At 43.3% G+C, this 19,174-nt stretch overlaps 1 protein-coding gene across 1 annotated transcript in view; it reads left to right on the forward strand.

Annotated features, from left to right (window-relative positions):
- Nucleotides 1-2,705: 2,705 nt before the first annotated feature.
- LOC122556455 (arylsulfatase I-like) overlaps nt 2,706-19,174 on the forward strand; it is a 47,128-nt gene continuing 30,659 nt past the window's right edge. Inside the window, exon 1 of the mRNA XM_043703110.1 lies at nt 2,706-3,254. Coding sequence (XP_043559045.1) covers nt 2,947-3,254 — 308 coding nt within the window. The 5' untranslated portion in view covers nt 2,706-2,946. The remainder of the gene's footprint in view (nt 3,255-19,174) is intronic.

The raw sequence follows: 19,174 nt of genomic DNA on the forward strand, positions 1-19,174 counted from the left end.
ATGATGTTACCTAGTATGGTGACGAAACATCTGAAAATGAACCTTCCAGCTCAGCGAGCAAACCTACATCCAGAACCTCAATCTGAGCTACAAACCTTCTCGCCAAGAGATTCATTCTCCAGTATTACTGGTTTCTTAGTGGTAAGATACTTGAAAAAGACATTGCATATCATGAGAATAACCAGAATTAGGGTTACGATTTTGAAATAAGACATATTCTTGAGAATCAGGGAGATACATTCTTAAAAAACAAAGGATTATTGGAGTATTCCTCCCCAGAACATGGTCTGATTCTCTTTTGAAAACCACAACTGAATCTAAGTCTATCGCCTTCACAGGAGTTGCATTCCAGATCCTAACCACTCACCAATTAGAGTGTGTTTCCTACATTACAGAGGTGGCCGCAATTGTAGACAGTGCTCCCATAGAGGAAACTCAGCAGCTGATTTCTGCACAGGAAGCTCCCACAACTAGCAAAAGTCAAGGAAACTGTGGCTGCAATAAGTCAGAAACAAAAACAGAAATTGCTGGAAGAGCCCAGCAGGTCTGGCAGCCTCTCTGGAGAGAAATCAGAGTTAAAGTTTCGGGTCAAGTGACCCTTCCTCAGCACTGATGCCAATTAGCAATTGGACAAATGACCACAAAAATAAAAAAATTTGGAAACACTGCAGATACTGAAAATCTAAGGGCTTTTGCCCGAAACGTCAATTTCGAAGCTCCTTGGATGCTGCCTGAACTGCTGTGCTCTTCCAGCACCACTAATCCAGAATCTGGTTTCCAGCATCTGCAGTCATTGTTTTTACCTCACTGAAAATCTAAAACCAACACAGAGAGTATGCTGGAGGAACTGTTTTGAAGAAGTGTTGTGTCGCCATAGCCTTACCAGACCATAAGGGCTGCTCTCTCATTAGAGAGAAGTGACTGGTGGGGATTTGACCCAAGGGCCACCAGATCTCAGGGAGGGAAGAGGTTGAGAAGGAGAGTCTTTCATGGTAATGTCAAACTGGTGATGGGAATTGAACCCACACTGTTGGCATCACACTACTCTGTAAATCAGCCATCCAGCCAACTGAACAGTCATACCGAAGTGGAAATGTTATCTCTGTTTTTCTCTCTCTACAAAGGTAAGGAATTAGATTGGACATGATCTACGTTAATAGATGTGAAGCTGGAAAAGCACAGCAGTTCAGACAGCATCCAAGGAGCAGGAAAGTCATCGTTTTGGGATGAGATCCTTGGGAGAGGTCCCAGATTCAAATCCCAGATGAAGTCCCAAAGTGGAGGTTGACACCCCTCTGATAATTAAAACCGAAACACCCTGAGAATAGGATAGAATAGGATAGTAAGCTACCTGACTCAGGATCGGAGAACTGAATTGAAATGTTTGGTGCAGCAGTATGAGGGCATATGCAGGAATTGTTAGGATTGTTAGTAATTCTGTTAATTTGTTTACTGTTAGAGTAAAAAAAAATAAACAAATTGGTACTTATAAAGTGAGTATCAGGGATTCCTTTCATTTAACGTCTCCTTTATAATAGATTGGGGGTGAGAGGTAGGTTATACCACTTGTCACACTGCTTTTAACAGATTGTGAGATGAGGTGCTCCTTTCTGGGTGTTTCAGTTTTAATTATCGGATGCTGTCTGACTTGCTGTGCTTTTCCAGCTTTACACCTATTAACTCCAGCTTCCAGCATCTGCATTCCTTACTGTCTCCACGGCCATGATCGATGTGGAATGGCAGAGCAGGATCGAGGGGAAGAGTGGCTTGCTCCCGTTTCTAATGGGCTGGTTGGTTTGATGAATTTATCACTGTTAAAAATCACACAACACCAGGTTATAGTCCAAACATCAGGTTATAGTCCAACAAGTTTATTTGGAAGCATTACTCCTTTGGGGTGGCATGGTGGCTCAGTGGTTAGCACTGTTGCCTCACAGCACCAGAGACCCAGGTTCGATTCCAGCCTCGGGTGACTGTCTGTGTGGGGTGTGCACATTCTCCCTGTGTCTGTGTGGGTTTCCTCCGGGTGCTCTGGTTTCCTCCCACACTCCAAAGATGTGCAGGTCAGGTGAATTGGCCACGCTAAATTGTCCACAGTGTTAGGTGCATTAGTCAGTGGGAAATGGGTCTGGGTGGGTTATTCCTTGGAGGGTTGGTGTGGACTTGGGCTGAAGGGGAATCTAATCTTATCAGGTAACTGTGGAGCAGGATCATAAAACAGAATTTATAGCAAAAGATCAGTGTCATTCAACTGATAGGATAGATTGAACAAATCTCGATTGCTGGACGTAAGCCTTTTGAGATCTAGGTTTGTTCAATATATCCTATCAGTTGATCTTTTGCCATAAATTCTGTGTCTTATGATCCTGCTTCACAACCACCTGATGAAGGAGCAGCGCTCTGGAAGCTATGCTTCCAAATACAGTAAACGTGTTGGCGTTGTGTGATGTTTAACTTTGTCCACCCCAGTCCAACACGGGCTCCTCCAGGACATGAATTTACCACCAACAGGGTTGACACAGCTGAACGTGAGCAGTGCTGCCCTGGGAGGTGAATGAATGAATGGCCGACACTGACTGACAGCTCAGCTGCTCAATACGAAAGGGGATAGCCAGTGCCCGCCCATGCCCCTGAGCCAACGAGAGAGGAGAGGGCAGGGACCAGGGGAATAAGGCGGGATGCAGAGGTAGCGGGTAGGCAGTCTGTAGTGCAACTTAACACTGGGCTCTAATAGCTGAGCTAGCATTGGGTTAGCTCCAGCCTCTTTGCTACCGAGAAAGTTTGAAGCAAGCCAGTTCCCCTTTTTTCTAAAAAAAAACTTTGGTTTAGGGAAGTCGGAAAAGTTTGTAAAAACTTTTTTCTCTCTGTTGTGTTGAAAGTTTTTGCCCTAGCTGTGATGTTTGGATTGTGAGTGGAGGGAGGGAGGGAGGTGGGGTGCGGGAAGCTATGGCTGTATACACTCTGACCGGCTTCTCTCTAGTTAGTTTATTGTCTTTCGGTTATTTGTCCTGGGATTGGATGAAGCCGGGTTTAACCGGGAAGAAAGTGCCCCCCCTGGAGAGGGGCAGTGCCAGGGCGAAACCCCACATCGTCTTCATCCTGGCGGATGACCAGGGTTTCCATGATATCGGGTACCACAATTCGGACATCCACACTCCGACCATGGACAGGCTGGCGGCCGAGGGGGTGAGACTAGAGAATTACTACATCCAGCCCATCTGTACCCCGTCCAGGAGTCAGCTCATTACTGGGAGGTGAGTTCACCGCGTTCCCCTCATCCCTCCCCTTCTCCGCGCTGGCGAGATTTGAAAGATTTGTGAGGCTCAACCCCCCCCCGGGACTCCAACAGCGGCCATTCGGCCAGGCGTGTCTGTGCTGGCCCTCTGCAAGGGCAGGGCACCGCTACTCCCCTCTGTCCGTGCACATAGTGGTGTACAGAAAAGGCCGTGAGACAGGCACTCCTCATACAAATCGTAACCGCCCTCCAGTGCAAAAGGAGGCCATTCAGCCTATCGAGTCTGCGCCGACTCTCCGAAGAGCATTCCCAAGGCTAACCCACCTAGCCTGCACATCCCTAGGGTGCAATGGGGGCAAGTTAGCATAGCCAATCCACCGTAACCTGTATTACCTTTGGGTTGCATGGTGGCTCAGTGGTTAGAGCTGCAGTCTCTAATCACTGGGTTCAGTTCCAGCATCAAGCGACTGTCTCTTTGTGGAGTTTGCACATTCTCCCTGTGTCTGTGTGGGTTTCCTCCCACACTCCAAAGACTTGCAGGTTAAGTGGATTGGGTGTGGGAAATGTGTTGCTGGAAAAGCGCAGCAGGTTAGGCAACATCCAAGGAGCAGGAGAATCGGCGTTTCGGGCATGAACCCTTCTTCAGGAAGGGCTCATGCCCGAAACGTCGATTCTCCTGCTCCTTGGATGCTGCCTGACCTGCTGCGCTTTTCCAGCAACACATTTTCAGCTCTGATCTCCAGCATCTGAGTCCTCACTTTCTCTTGGGTGTGGGAAATGCAGGGTTACAAGGGATAGTGTAGGTCTGGGTAGGATGGTCTTTGGAGGGTTGGAGCAGATGCAGTGGGCTGAATGGCCTCTTCCCCCTCTGTAGAGATTCTCTGATTCTGGGGAATAGAACCAGTCCGGGCATGATGGAGCAAATGGCCACTTTCCTTCTGTAACAGAAAATGGACTGATTCCCTTTTGCAAATCCACTCCCACTGCATTCCCAGGCAGTGTATTCCTGATCCTAACCACTCACTGCTGTTACATTACACTGAGGTTCAGCAGTGTAGACAGTGCTGTAGGAAACTTGGCAGCCAATTTTTACACTGCAAGATCCCACAGTCAGCAATTGGACTATTGACCAGACCAATTTAAAAAAAAACAGGGAATACTCAGTCAAGTTAGGCAGCCTCTCTGTGCCCAGGTGAGATGAGTTAAACGCTTTAGGTGATTAATTGATTGACCGATTTTTCTTTGCTCTGAGAGAATTACGGGAGAGCCCAGGATTCAGCCTGACTTTGAGTGGTAAAACTGACTCGATGGGCTGAATGGTCTGCTCCAGCTGCTATTTCTGGTGAGATTTGATAGAGCTGTTCAAACTCCTGAAGGGGTCCAGACAATGTAGGGGAAAAACTGTTACTGTTGACAGAATCATTAAGAAGGAGAGGACATTCATTTAACATGATTGGCGAAAGAGTCAAAGATGAAATAAAGAAACAATTTGTTTCATGCTGCATGATATGGAATTAAGATCAGGCACTTCCTGAAAGGCTTTTGAAATGGAATTGTGAAAGTGAGGGAACAAAACTTTTATAGGGCTACAGGAAGAAGGTGGGACTCACTGAGTCCCTCCTGCTGGCAGAGAGCCAGCATGTGTGATAGGCTGAATGGCCTCTTTCTGTGCTGTGAATACTCTGTAAATCACTGATTCTGCAATCATGTAATCTACTTTATTAGTGATTGTGATAATTTGGAAAGATAAAGGGTGTCCCAAGATGCTGGGGTGGGGAAGTGCACTCCTCGTCATTGCTCTGCCCATGATCTTTAAATTAGTAGATTTTTGGATCTCTTCCATCTACCCTGGAAAGTAGATGGAGTAATATCTAATTGTAGCACCTTTGGTAATGCAGCACTGCACTGGGAGCAACAAGCTGGATTTTCTGCTGAAATCTCTGGTCTGAGACTCAATACTCAATGTGCTCATCAGAAAGCCAAGGATAAAGCAGTTAAAAAGGGAAAATATTTTTATTCCATTTAAAAATATTTTGTACATTGTATAAATGTTGCTAAATTTAATCTGTTACTTGCCAATGTTTCTCATTATAAATTCCTATAAATATCATACAGTATATTCCTGTAAGTGAATTTTTTAGACTACCTTTTTTTAAGGTTAAATGTTTGGGGTTGACTATTAAATAGATCTTGCGTTTGAGGGGCTGAAATTCATGCTACAGTCCAAAATACTGCACTTTTAGCAGAAGCCTGATTGATCTCTAAACAAATAAAGAAAAAATACAATCAGTTATAGTAATTACTGGATAAAGACAATAGAAACAAAAATGAATTAGTAAGCTTTTGTTTATACATACAAAAAGTGAAGTAGAAATGTAATATGGCTTTAAATCACAATTACACAGTACAACTTAAATTAAACATGTTAAATAAAAAACTTCATTAAAATCTTGCAAAATCACACCGTTCAACATCTTCAGCACTGAATAAAGCTTCATAATTATCAGGATGAATTAATCATCTTATGGCTCATCTTTGCTGTCTGTAGTTATGGTAACATATCATCCACTTCTTATTCTTCTATGATGTGGAGGAGCCGGTGTTGGACTGGAGTGGACAAGTTTTAAAAATCACACACCACCAGGTTAGAGTCCAACAGCTTTATTTGGAAGTACAAGCTTTTGGAGCGCTGCTCCTTCAGCAGGTAGCTGTTGAACTATAACCTGGTATTGTGATTTTTTTTTTAAACTTCTATATTATCCCAACAATAATTGTCCTTTGTACCATTCAATCTATTCGAAATTCCACATTTCTTGAATGATTTGGAAATGGTGTCAGCTTTTATCTCCCTTCTGTGAATCAAGAATCCAGTCACAGGTCAGTGGCAGTGATGGAGCCCTTTCTTGTATGTGTTTTTTCCTCCATCCCACCTCTAGTTATTCCACTTCATTCTCCTCCTGTTCTTAAACGCTGCCCTGATACCAGCATCAATTGTTAAATCTGCTGTGAATTACAGCTACATTGGTGTTATGCGGTCGAATGTTAGCAATAACATTCTTCACCAGATGCGATCTAAACTGATCACAGATGAGTAAACTCCTTTTCCTTGCATATTCCACCACATTGTAAATTCCAAACTTTGTTTGTCCATTTTCTACATCTACCTTCATCCACCTAGCCTTATGGATGACCATTTCTTTTTGAAATTTCTCCTTTGGCAAAGTTTTAACTTCGTGCCTTCAGCCATACAAGAGAGAACTAAATTTAAAGCTACTTTTCTCATGACCAATGGTTCTCCTCACCAAGACTGTGTTTTCTTTTCTCCTCTTTGGTTCACAGTCCGACTCTCGACGTGTCAAGAGTAATAGACGTTTCGTCCATGTTTCCAATGCATGATAACTTGTAGCCTTCCTTCTGCTGATTTCTGATTACAAACTGGTGAATTTGTAAAAATTTATCTTCAAGTCCAGCAGGCAGTGTTTGTGCAATCCTGCTTCTTTGCCAAAATGCTAAGTCATGCCTTCTCATGAAACCTGTGCACCATCCAGCATTTGCCTTAAAATCCGAAATTCCACCCTCCTTTGATTTGTTTGGTGAGTGGATTCGGATGGCTTCATGACTAATACACTTTCCATTTCGACAATTTTCAAGTACCCACTCAGCAACCTTTTCTTCCGATTGTGGCCATTCGTTGGGTTTATCTCTGTTGGCACACTGTCTGACCTTCATTCGATATCTTTCTCCAGTTTCTCCGAAGCCCAAAATTCTCTTACTGCTACACAGTTATGTCTTCTCTGCAACTTCAGTAACTTTCAGTTTTAATGCTGCTGTATATTTCTTTTTCTGGAGAGCATTTTTACACAAAATGAAGAAATTTCAAAACCTCAACTGAATTCCTATGATTGAATTCCACAAGGATGGTTGTCACCTGACTCTTTGACACTGAATTGGTGTGAATTGTACATCAAATCACATAATAGCACAAATTCATTTCCTCACCATAACATTTATGTACCTCGACGCAGATAACAGATCAACATTTCTGAGAAGAACTAGGGTTGACTTTTACACTGGATATGTGGAAAATTCCAGATTTTTGACCAAAAGTAGGGGGTCAACTTTTACTTGAGGATATATGGTAGTCTGGCAAGATCTAGTATGGAACTGTGCAGACAGTGAAAAAAATCTACAGTCTGACCAGTTCATTATAAACATGGATGCAGGCATTTGTAGTAGAAATCTATATGAAAATAAGCAAATAGAGCTGACTTGTGCAAACCATTCAGTTATTCCCAATGAACACCACAATGTTGTACGTCAATTGAGAGATGTATGTGAATAATTTTGTCTGGCTGTCTCCCATCTTTTCCATTCATAAGTTCCACAATTCACTTTTACAATGTAAACCTGCCACATTGTAATTGCATCTTTCCTCCACTGGAGACACTGCAATACCACCAGTGGTAGTAAACGGCAGCTACAATGTGACTGGTGTGGGCAGTCCCCAGGTTGCAAGTGGGTTCTATTCTTGAGTCCGTTCATGAGTTGATTTGTAAACAGATTGGAGCACAATGTAAAGCAGCTGTTCGTAAATACAGGAAATGGTCGTATGTTGGATCTTTAAAATTCCACTCTGTATGGGAATGCATTCATAAAAGAAAAAGCATTCAAAGTCAGACACTCATAAATCAGGGACCCCCTGTACACCGATAATTCCCACTATAAGTATGACCATAGGTTCTTATGATACAATAGGCACAGCAGATCCCACAGTATCCGAGGAGCAAGAGAATTAACATTTCAGGCAGGAACCTTCTTCAGTCATAGAATCATAGAGATGTACAGCATAGAAACAGACCCTTCAGTCCAACCAATCCATGCCGACCAGATATCCCAACCCAATCTAGTCCCACCTGCCAGCACCCGGCCCATATCCCTCCAAACCCTTCCTATTCATATACCCATCCAAATGCCTCTTAAATGTTGCAATTGTACCAGCCTCCACCACTTCCTCTGGCAGCTCATTCCATACACGTACCACCCTCTGTGTGAAAAAGTTGCCCCTTAGGTCTCTTTTATATCTTTCCCCTCTCACCCTAAACCTATGCCCTCTAGTTCTGGACTCCCCCACTCCAGGGAAAAGACTTTGTCTATTTATTCTATCCATGCCCCTCATAATTTTATAAACCTTTATAAGGTCACCCCTCAGATTCCGACGCTCCAGGGAAAACAGCCCCAGCCTGTTCAGCCTCTCCCTGTAGCTCAGATCCACCAACCCTGGCAACATCCTTGTAAATCTTTTCTGAACCCTTTCAAGTTTCACAACATCTTTCTGATAGGAAGGAGACCAGAATTGCACGCAATATTCCAACAGTGGCCTAACCAGTGTCCTGTCCAGCCACAACATGACCTCCCAACTCCTGTACTCAATACTCTGACCAATAAAGGAAAGCATACCAAATGCCTTCTTCACTATCCTATCTACCTGCGACTCTACTTTCAAGGAGCTATGAATCTGCACTCCAAGGTCTCTTTGTTCAGCAACATTCCCTAGGACCTTACCATTAAGTGAACAAGTCCTGCTAAGATTTGCTTTCTCAAAATGCAGCACCTCACATTTACCTAAATTAAACTTCATCTGCCCCTCCTAAGCCCATTGACCCATCTAATCAAGATCCAGTTGTAATCCAGTTTGGATTCCCTATCAAAGGGAAGGTATTACAATTACAACTCACTAGAAACACGTGCTTTTGCCTGTATATCATAGTCTAGGCCTATGGATAACGATAGCAGAGATTCTGACATCGGGCTGACCAGGAATCTCTCTCATTCTTGGTTAAAACAATGACTGCAGATGCTGGAAACCAGATTCTGGAGTAGAGTGGTGCTGGAAAAGCACAGCAGTTCAGGCAGCATCCGAGGAGCAGTAAAATGCTGTATTCCTGATGAAGGGCTTTCGACCGAAACGTCGATGTTACTGCTCCTCGGATGCTGCCTGAACTGCTGTGCTTTTCCAGCACTACTCTACCCCATCTCTCTCACTCTTCCTGTTATTGGTGTGTATCGCCAATGGGAGCCGAGCCGCTAGCTCAGTCAGAAGCACAGAGTTAATGGCTGCACTTTAACTGCATAGAACCAACAATCCTCTTCCTTGTTTTCCAATTTTGTTATGTGGGTCACTCTTTTGGACTGCACCCTGGTCATTATTTTGTGCTGCATCCCCATTTGGGTGCATTGACCAATCTCTCTCCTACACGCTGTGCTTACACTGGTACACCCAGGCAACCTACTAATTATAGTCCCCAGCCTTCAACCACAGAATCCACAAAACACCTATAGAAATTCTCTCACTTATACTCCGGCTATTTGGTCAGGTTATGAACAGAGCTTCCTCAGCTCTCAAGTCCTGGAGTGGGACCTGAAACTGGAGTGCTGACTTTGCCAGGCAGCTTCTACCCACTGCACTAAAAAACTTCCCACAGGGAAGGACACACACCTTCAGGAGAACATTCCGGAAGCAATAGATTGATTGCCAGATGACAGTATTGTCCAGTAGTGAGCATTCACACAAGACTACTGTGGACACAGAAATCTTTCAAACAATTTAAAAAGTAATGTATGACGTTAAACTGGGGCTTTCCCCATACCTTCAGAAGCACAAAGTGAGTAAAGCTCATGAAATATATAAGATTCATAAAAGAGCTGACAAGATAGCTGTTGAGAGGCTGTTTTCCCCTCCAAGGCTCCCGGTCACAGAAACATTTGGGATGAAGGTGGGGAGACAGTTGTTCACTTAGGGAGTTGTAAATCTTTGAATTTCTCTACCCCAGAGAGCTGTAGATCCTCAGGCTGGAGAGGGACCAATAGATGCTACGGAACTCGAGGGATAGGAGGATCAGATGGGTAAATGGGATTGAGAAAGATCAGTTGTGATCTCTCTGAATGATGGAGCAAGTTTAAAAGCAGGTTATGATGTATCCTACTCCTTGTCCATATGTTTTAATTTATACTTCCATTAATATTTACCATCAGGCTTGTTCTGAAGACAAGCCAATGGACTTGAAAGTTAACTGTTTTCTCCCCACAGACACTGCCAGACCTGCTGAGTCACTCCAGCAATTTCTATTTTATTTGTTTCAGATCTCCATCATCCCCTGGTCTTTGGTTTTACCGGGTCCGTTATTAGACAGCTCCTCAGGTAGAAGAGTTGAAGCTTCTACCAGATTGGAATTAAGAACCTCTTCTATGCTTTAAATAAATAACTGCACTATTTTCTTAATAATTTGATATTAAAAATAGCTTAATTTATGTTTTTCTAGGGAATCTATTCTAATCAACCAGATACCCTAAATTAATCTAGGTCTCATTTGCCAGCATTTGGCCCATATCCCTCGAAACCTTATTATTCATTAATTTATGGATGTGGACATTGGTGTCCAGGCCAGTATTATTGCCCATCCCTAATTGCATAGAGGACAATTCAGCGTCAACCACATTGCTTTGGGTCTGGAGTCACATGTAGGACAAATCAGTTAAGAGTGGCAGATTTCATTAGCGAGCCAGATGGGTTTTTTCCCCTAACAATTACATGGTTTCACAGTCATTATTAAATGTTTAATCCCAATTTTTTATTTAAAAAATTGAATTCAAATTCCACCATCTGCCATAGCAGGATATGAACCCAGGACATTACCAGAGCTCTCTGGGTTAATAACAAAGTCAGAAATTGTTGGGAAAGCTCAGCCTTCTTCATTGGACCAGAAACCTGTAACCTGCTTTCTCCCCACAGATGTTGCCTGACCTGCTGAGCTTTTCCAGCAACCGCAACTGTTTGGGTATGGTTTTCCCCCTTCTGGATGAATAGTCTAGTGATAATACCACTGGTTCATCACCTCCCACTATGGTGATGGTGGTCTTAACAGTGATACGTACAGAGGTCAAATTAATGGTCAGGTAACCACTAGCCCAAAGAGTAGATATATTCTAATCCCTAGTTTGAAGGTATATACTATAATTTCATATTGTATCACAAGAGACAACAGGGACTGCAGATGCTGGGGAAATCAGAGTTGATAAAGTGTAACACTGGAAAAGGCACAACAGGCCAGGCAGCATCACAGGAGCGGGAGAGTTGATGTTTTGGGCAGGACTGATTGGCAAGGTTAGATCTCATGGAATACAGGGAGAACTAGCCATTTGGATACAGAACTGGCTCAAAGGTAGAAGATAGAGGGTGGTGGTGGAGGGTTGTTTTTAAGACTGGAGGCCTGTGACCAATGGAGTGCCACAAGGATCAGTGCTGGGCCCTCTACTTTTTTGTCATTTACATAAATGATTTGGATGAGAGCATAAGAGGTACAGTTAATAGGTTTGCAGATGACACCAAAATTGGAGGTGTAGTGGACAGCGAAGAGGGTTACCTCAGATTACAACAGGATCTGGACCAGATGGGTCAATGGGCTGAGGAGGGGCAGATGAAGTTTAATTTAGATAAATGCAGATAAATCAGTGGAGAAGTAAACTGAATCAAAGAGGTTACAAAAGAGTAAACAGCCCCGACCATCTGGAAGGGCTAGGGCAGCAGATGCGTCAAAATCCTGGAACTCTCTCCCCCCCCAAAGTCCTGTCAAAATTGTGGGTCTACCTATAGCTTGCGGTTTGCAGTGGTTTAAGAAGGTAGCTCACTACCCCCTTCTCGGGGGCAACTGGGGGCAACAAATGTTGGCCAAGCTTGTGGGGCCCACATGAAGAGAACACCAAACAAGACATGGGCAACTGAGAGGCTGGATAAGCTTGGATTCCTTTTCACTGGAGCATAGGCGGTTGAAGGGTGACTTCATAGAGGTTTAAAAAATCATGAGGGACATAGATGCAGTGAATAGCAAAGGTTCTTTCCCCAGGGTAGGGGAGTTCAAAACTAGAAGGCAAGTTTTTAAAGTGAGAGGAGAAAGATTTTAAAAGGGCCTGAGGGCAACTTCTTCTGCAAACAGCATGGCTCACATGTGGAATGATTTGCCAGAGGAAGGGGTAGATGCAGGTAGAGTTATAACACTTAAAAGACATTTGGACAGGAACACGAATAAGAGAGATTTCGAGGGATACAGGCCAAATGCAGGCAAGTGGGACTAGGTTAGTTTGGGAAACATGTTCAGCATGGATTGAAGGGTCTGTTTGCATGCTGTAAGACTCTCTGTTAAATGGAATATAACATGGGGAGTGTGAAGTTATCCAACTGGGTAAGGAAGTTAAAAGGGAAAGAACATACTTTTACATGCTGACTCGGAAATGTTGATATTCAGCGGTATTCAGTACATAAACCACAGAAAGTGCAGGTACAGTAAGTAATTAAGAAAAATAACATTCAAATCTTTATCATAAAGTGATAGTGGTTTATAAAGACAAAGAAACCTTATTGAAACAACATGCAACTTTGGTGGAATTGCACCTCACAGTCAGAGATGTACAGCATGGAAACAGACCCTTCAGTCCAACTTGTCCTTGCCGACCAGATATCCCAACCTAATCTCGTCCCACCTGCCAGCAGCCGGTCCATATCCCTCCAAACCCTTCCTATTCATGTAGCCGAACAGATGCCTTTTAAATGTTGCAATTGTACCAGCCTCCATTACATCCCCTGGCAGCTCATTCCATACACGTACCACCCTCTGCATGAAAAAGTTGCCCCTTAGGTCTCTTTTATATCTTTCCCTTCTCACCCTAAACTCATGCCCTCTAGTTCTGGACTCCCCCACCCCAGGGAAAAGACTTTGTCTATTTATCCTATCCATGCCCCTCATAATTTTATAAACCTCTGTAAGGTCACCCCTCCGTGTCCGACGCTCCAGGGAAAACAGCCCCAGCCTGTTCAGCCTCTCCCTATAGCTCAAATCCTGCAACCATGGCAACATCCTTGTAAATCTTTTCTGAACCCTTTCAAGTTTCACAACATCCTTCCCTTAGTAAGGAGACTAGAATTGCATGCAATATTCCAAAAGTGGCCTAACCAAAGTCAGCTGCAACATGACCTCCCAACTCCGATACTCAATTCCTTGACCAATAAAGGAAAGCATACCAAACGCTGCCTTCACTATCCTATCTACCTGCGACTCCACTTTCAAGGAGCTATGAACCTGCACTCAGAGGTCTCTTTGTTCAGCAACAGTCCTCAGGACCTTGCTGTTAAGTACGCTCTGCTAAGATATGCTTTCTCAAAATGCAGCAACTTGCATTTATCTAAATTAAACTCTATCTGCTCCTCCTCAGTCCATTGGCCCATCTGATCATGATCCCGTTGTAATCTGAGATAACACAACAATACAGCGCAGAACAGGCCTTATGCCCCTCGATGTTGCGCCGACCTGTGAACTATTCTCAGCTCGTCCCCCTATACTATCCCATCATCATCCATATGCTTATCTAAGGATTGTTTAAATCTCCCTAATGTGGCTGAGTTTACTACATTAGCAGGGAGGGCATTCCACACCCTTACCACTCTGCGTAAAGAACCGGCCTCTGACATCTGTCTTAAATCTATCACTCCTCAATTTGTAGTTATGCCGTTTCGTACAAGCTGACGTCATTATCCTAGGAAAAAGTCTTTCTCTGTCTACCCTATCTAATCCTCTGATCATCTTGTACTTCTCTATCAAATCCCCACCTTAGCCGTCGCCTTTCCAATGAGAATAGACCCAAGTCCCTCAGCCTTTCCTCTTAAGACTTTCCCTCCAGACCAGGCAACATCCTGGTAAATCTCCTCCGCACCTTTTCCAATGCTTCCACATCCTTCTGTAATGGGGCGACCAGAACTGTACACAATATTCCAAGTGTGACCGCACCAGCGTTTTGTATAGTCGCAGCATGATATTGCGGCTCCGGAACTCAATCCTTCTACAAATGAAACTTAACATGCCATATGCCGCCTTAACAGCACTATCAACCTGGGCAGCAACTTTCAAGGATCTATGTACATGGACTCCAAGATCCCTCTGCACATCCACACTACCAAGAATGTTTCCATTGACCCAGTACTCTGCCTTCCTGTTATTCTTCCCAAAGTGCATCACCTCATATTTAGCTGCATTGAACTCCATTTGCCACCTCTCAGCCCAATTCTGCAGTTTATCCAAGTCCCCCTGCAACCTGTAACATTCTTCCAAACTGTCCACTACTCCACCGACTTTAGTGTCGTCTGCAAATTTACTCATCATCCACCTATGCCTGAGTCTTTGTTATTTATAAAAATGACAAACTGCAGTGGCCCCAAAACAGATCCTTGTGGCACACAAGTAACTGGACTCCAGACTGACTATTTTCCATCACCCACCACTCGCTGCCTTCTTACAGAAAGCCAGTTTCTAATCCAAACTGCTAAGTCACCTTCAATTCCTGCCTCTGCATTTTCTCCATCAGCCTACCATGTGGAACCTTACCAAAGGCTTTACTGAAGTCCACGTACACCACGTCAACTGCCCTACCCTCATCCACATGCTTGGTCACCTTCTCAAAAAACTCAATGAGGTTTGTGAGACATGACCTGCCCTTGACAAAACCATATTAACTATCTGAAATCAAATTGTAGCTTGCTAGATGATAAATCTTATAATCCTTTCCAAAACCTTTCCTACAACAGAAGTAAGGCTCACTGATCTATAATTACCTCCTTTGCTGTCCACTACACCTCCAATTTTGGTGTTATCTGCAAACTTACAAATATACCTCCTATGTTCACATCCAAATCAGTTATATAAATCCAAGTGTTACAAACATGTGAAATGGTTTGATAATATTAATAAAAAATCCATTTGGAATCGCTTAAGGCATCATTCTGATGCTTGATGGGTAAATTGTATGGTATTTCCGGATTGCCTAGTTCCGATGCCCAATTCTGCTTGTTCAGAATTAAAATGTTTGGAAGAATAGTTCTACTGAAGGCACTGAATCATTTAAAATGTTCTGACTTTGACAAAAACATCTCAAATAAGGCTCTCCTAGGAGCAGAGGAGATTACAAAGAGATTTGTTGGAGCTACCTAACCTCTCAATGGGGTTCTCACTAGGCAAAGATGGAGAAATTGCATTTCCAGAGACAGGAGGATCAGTAATTAAAGATACAGATTTAAGATATTTTGTACGGGGAAATGAGGTGAATACTTTTCACACAATGATTTATGCTATTCTGGAATACGTTGTCGGTGGAAGCAGTTTCGAGAATAACTTTCAAAAGGGAAATTGGATAAATATTTGAAAGACGATTAGAGAAGCCAGCAGAGCCCCACTTGGCCGAAAGACCTCCCCTTTTTGATACCTCTATGAAACAGAGAGAGATTCTGGAGTGCCTGAGGAACAATTTGGTTTTGTTATCAAATTTTTAAAATTCAATGAATGTAAAGAAATGTGTTTTCTTTATCTGGTGGTGCTGCATCTGAAAAGAGGATTGGGAAGCTTTCAGGGTGCTTCGTCCACTATTACTGCTTTATCGATCTGGTTTGACATCATACCTTAGTTATTATCAACCACAAATGTGCAGTAACCTGAGGTGCTTCAATATTGCAGTCCAGAGGCAAGTGACAGGGTCTGTAGTTGCATGAATCTCATCAACTGTGGCTCAGGGAGAAACCGAAGTTCGGGGAAGGATTCAAGCCCCAGTATGGAGAGTCCTGGACAAAGTCATGGATTGTTCCCAAAAACTGCAAAGTTTGCTCTTTTGATGCCATATCATCCAAACTGTTTAATTCCTTTCTTCTTTGTAGAAGATGATTAGCTTCCTTGGCCATTTTAAAGGATAGTAGCTAAGAGTCAACCACATTGTTGTGGAGTCACCTATAGACCAGATGGGACCTTGAGAAATATGTTTTTTGTCCCCTTGTTTACTGATGAAAGCTGCTGCAAACTTATTTCGTCTTAGATAGTGGTCACGGTCGGATATTAACCATCCTAGAGATTAAAATGGTCATTTTCACATTTATGACAATCTGTGAAAACTGGGGACCTGATTTCCAGGGCACTCTACCCATGATGATCATCACACTGAACAGGAAGACAAATTGTTTGGGACCCACTGACTTGCAAGAAAACCTCTTAAACACTAAAGCTTTCAAAGGCTGTATTTTCACAGTGTGTTTGTCAGTGTGTCCATTATTGTTTTGCCAGAAGTGTCATGCAAATAAACCGAGTGGAAATTTACACCCTCCCTGTTCTCTCATCTTAGCTCTCACAGCCGTAGTTAAATTAAGTCTGCCCCATCTAAGCTCTCTCATAAGTGGAAATGATCCCATTGAAAAAAGGGCAAGGGAGCTTTCCCTGGTGTTGCAGACAATATCTATTGCAGGATTTTGAGGTGCACAGGGATCTGGGTGTTTTGGTTAACAACTCAAAAAAAAAGGTTAGTTTACAGGTACAGCATGTAATCAAGAAGGGTAGTTGGATGCTTTCCTTTATGAGAGGAACTGAACATAACATCCTTAATTTTATGCTCCAGGGCACTGGTGAGACTCCATATCGAGTACTGTGTACAGTTTTGGTCTCCTTAATTAAGGAAGGAAGTAGCTGCATTGGAGGCAATTCTGAGGGGGTTTACTGGAGTGATACCTGGAATGAATGGGTTGTCTTCTGAGGTGAAGTCAGATAAACTGAGCTTATTTCTAGAAGATTGAGGGGCGATTTGATTGAAATGTATAAGATCCTGAATGGTCTTGACCAGGTAGATGGGGAAAAGATATTTCCTCTTGTGGATGAATCAAGAACGTTTTCACTCAAAGTTAGTGGCTGCCCTTTAGGAATAGCGAGGAGGAGAATGTTTTCTGAGTGTTGTGTGACTTTGGAACCCCCTGTCTCAGAAGGTGATGGAGGCACGGTCATTTTTTTCATTCATTTGTGGGACATGGGTGTCGCTGGCTGGGTCAGAATGTATTGCCTGCCCTTCGGTGCCCCTTGAGAAGGTGGTGGTGAGCTGCCTTCTTGAACTGCTGCAATCCATCTTCCAGGTAGACACTCACTGCCCTTTGAGAGGCAGTTTCAGGATGTTGATTGAGCGACAGTGGAAAGAAATGGCGATATATTTATCCAAGTCAGGATGGTAAGTGGCTTGGAGGGGAACTTTCAGGGGCTGGTGTTCCCATGTACCTGCTGCCCTTGTCCATCTAGATGGAAGGGGTCGTGGGTTTGGAAGGTGCTGTCTGAGGATCTTTGGTGAATTTCTGCGCTGCATCTTGTAGATAGTAGCAGCTGTGTACTAAGTGTTGGTGGTAGAGGGATTAGATGTTTGTGGAGTGGTGTCGATCAAGCGGGCTGCTTTGTCCTGGATGGTATCAAGCTTCTCAAACGTTGTTGGAGCTGCACCCATTCAGGCAAGCATTCCCTTACACTTCTGACTTGGACCTTGCAGATGGTGGGCAGGCTTTGGGAGTCAGGAGGTGAGTTACTGGCTGCAATGTTCCTAGCCTCCAAACTGTTCTTTTAACCATTGTGTTTGTGGTGAGTCCAGTGGAGTTTCTGGTAATGGTAAGCCCCCAGGTTGTTGATAGTGGGGGATTCAGAGATGGTAACACCATCACTGAACTGAATATTTTTAAGGCAGTGCTGGATAGCATCTTATTAATCAGGGGAAAAGATGGTGATTGGCACAGTAGAGGGGAATATGGAATTCAAAACACAGACAGATCTGCTATGATCTTATTGATTGGCATGAAGGGGCTGAATGGTCCTTTCTGCCCGTATTCCATAGGCTGACATATTTATCCCTCAACAAACATTTCTGTGCGTGGTGGACGTCTAATTTGAATGACCTGTACGAAATGGATTATCTGCCATTGCTGTTTGGGAGAGCTCACAGTGTGCAGGATGATTGCCACGTTTTTGATGCAAAAAGCGAAATTGGCTGCAAAGTGAACTAATGCTGTGAATACCACCATATTAATGGAAGCTGTTTCTCTAGATGATCGCTTTCACTGAACAGAAATGTCAAAATTCTGCAACATCAAACTACTAGGTAGATTCCATACTTCACATTCATTTGTCCATATTTAATTTGCACATTTAATTATCACAGGGCTGTTCCCTTTCAACTCTAAATTTGAGACGGTTTGCAGTAATGATGATTAGTTATTTTTATCTCTGTTTTTATTAAATTCTCCACCCTGTCTCATACAAGCTCCACGCGCTAAGATGGAGCAGGAGGGCAAAGTGTAAATTTTTGCTCCTTTGGTCTCAATAGTTCTCCCAGTAAAATCAAGATGGACAAACTGACAGACACACCCCTGTGAAAATATGGCCATTGGAAGCTGTGGGTTTAAGGGGCTTTTTGCAAGTCACTGGGTCCCGAGAGGCTCCATGTGATCTGTATCTTTGATCAGTGTCATGACCCTGATGAGTAGAATGTGCCAGGAATCCGTTTCCACAAGTTGTCACAAATGCAGAAATGACCAAATGAATCACAAGATTGGTTGATATCTGACTGGGACACGTATCTAAGACAAAATGAACTCTCAGTGGGTTCCATCATTAAACAAGAAAACAAAAGCTTATTTGTTGAATTGCTGTCCTTACCTGGTCTGATCTACATCTGACTCTACACCCACAGCAATGTGATTGACTCTTAACTGCTCTCTGAATTGAATTGAATTTATTGTCACGTGTCACTGAGGCACAGTGAAAAGCTTTGTCTTGTGAGCAATACAGGCAGACCATAGAGTTAAGTAGCATAGATACCTAAATAATAGGTAAACAGCGGCAAAAACAAAAACACAGGTACAGGCGAACGTTAAGAGTTTGTGAGTCCATTCAGTATTCTAACAACAGTTGGGTAGAAACTGTTTTGAAACCGGCTGGTGCGTGTGTTCAGGCTTCTGTACCTTCTCCCCGATGGTAGAGGTTGTAGAAAAACATTGCCAGGGTGGGGTGGATCTTTGAGAATGCTGGCGTCCTTTCCTTGACAGTGGGCCTG

Source organism: Chiloscyllium plagiosum, chromosome 14 (assembly GCF_004010195.1).
Source record: "Chiloscyllium plagiosum isolate BGI_BamShark_2017 chromosome 14, ASM401019v2, whole genome shotgun sequence".
Lineage (NCBI taxonomy): Eukaryota > Metazoa > Chordata > Chondrichthyes > Orectolobiformes > Hemiscylliidae > Chiloscyllium > Chiloscyllium plagiosum.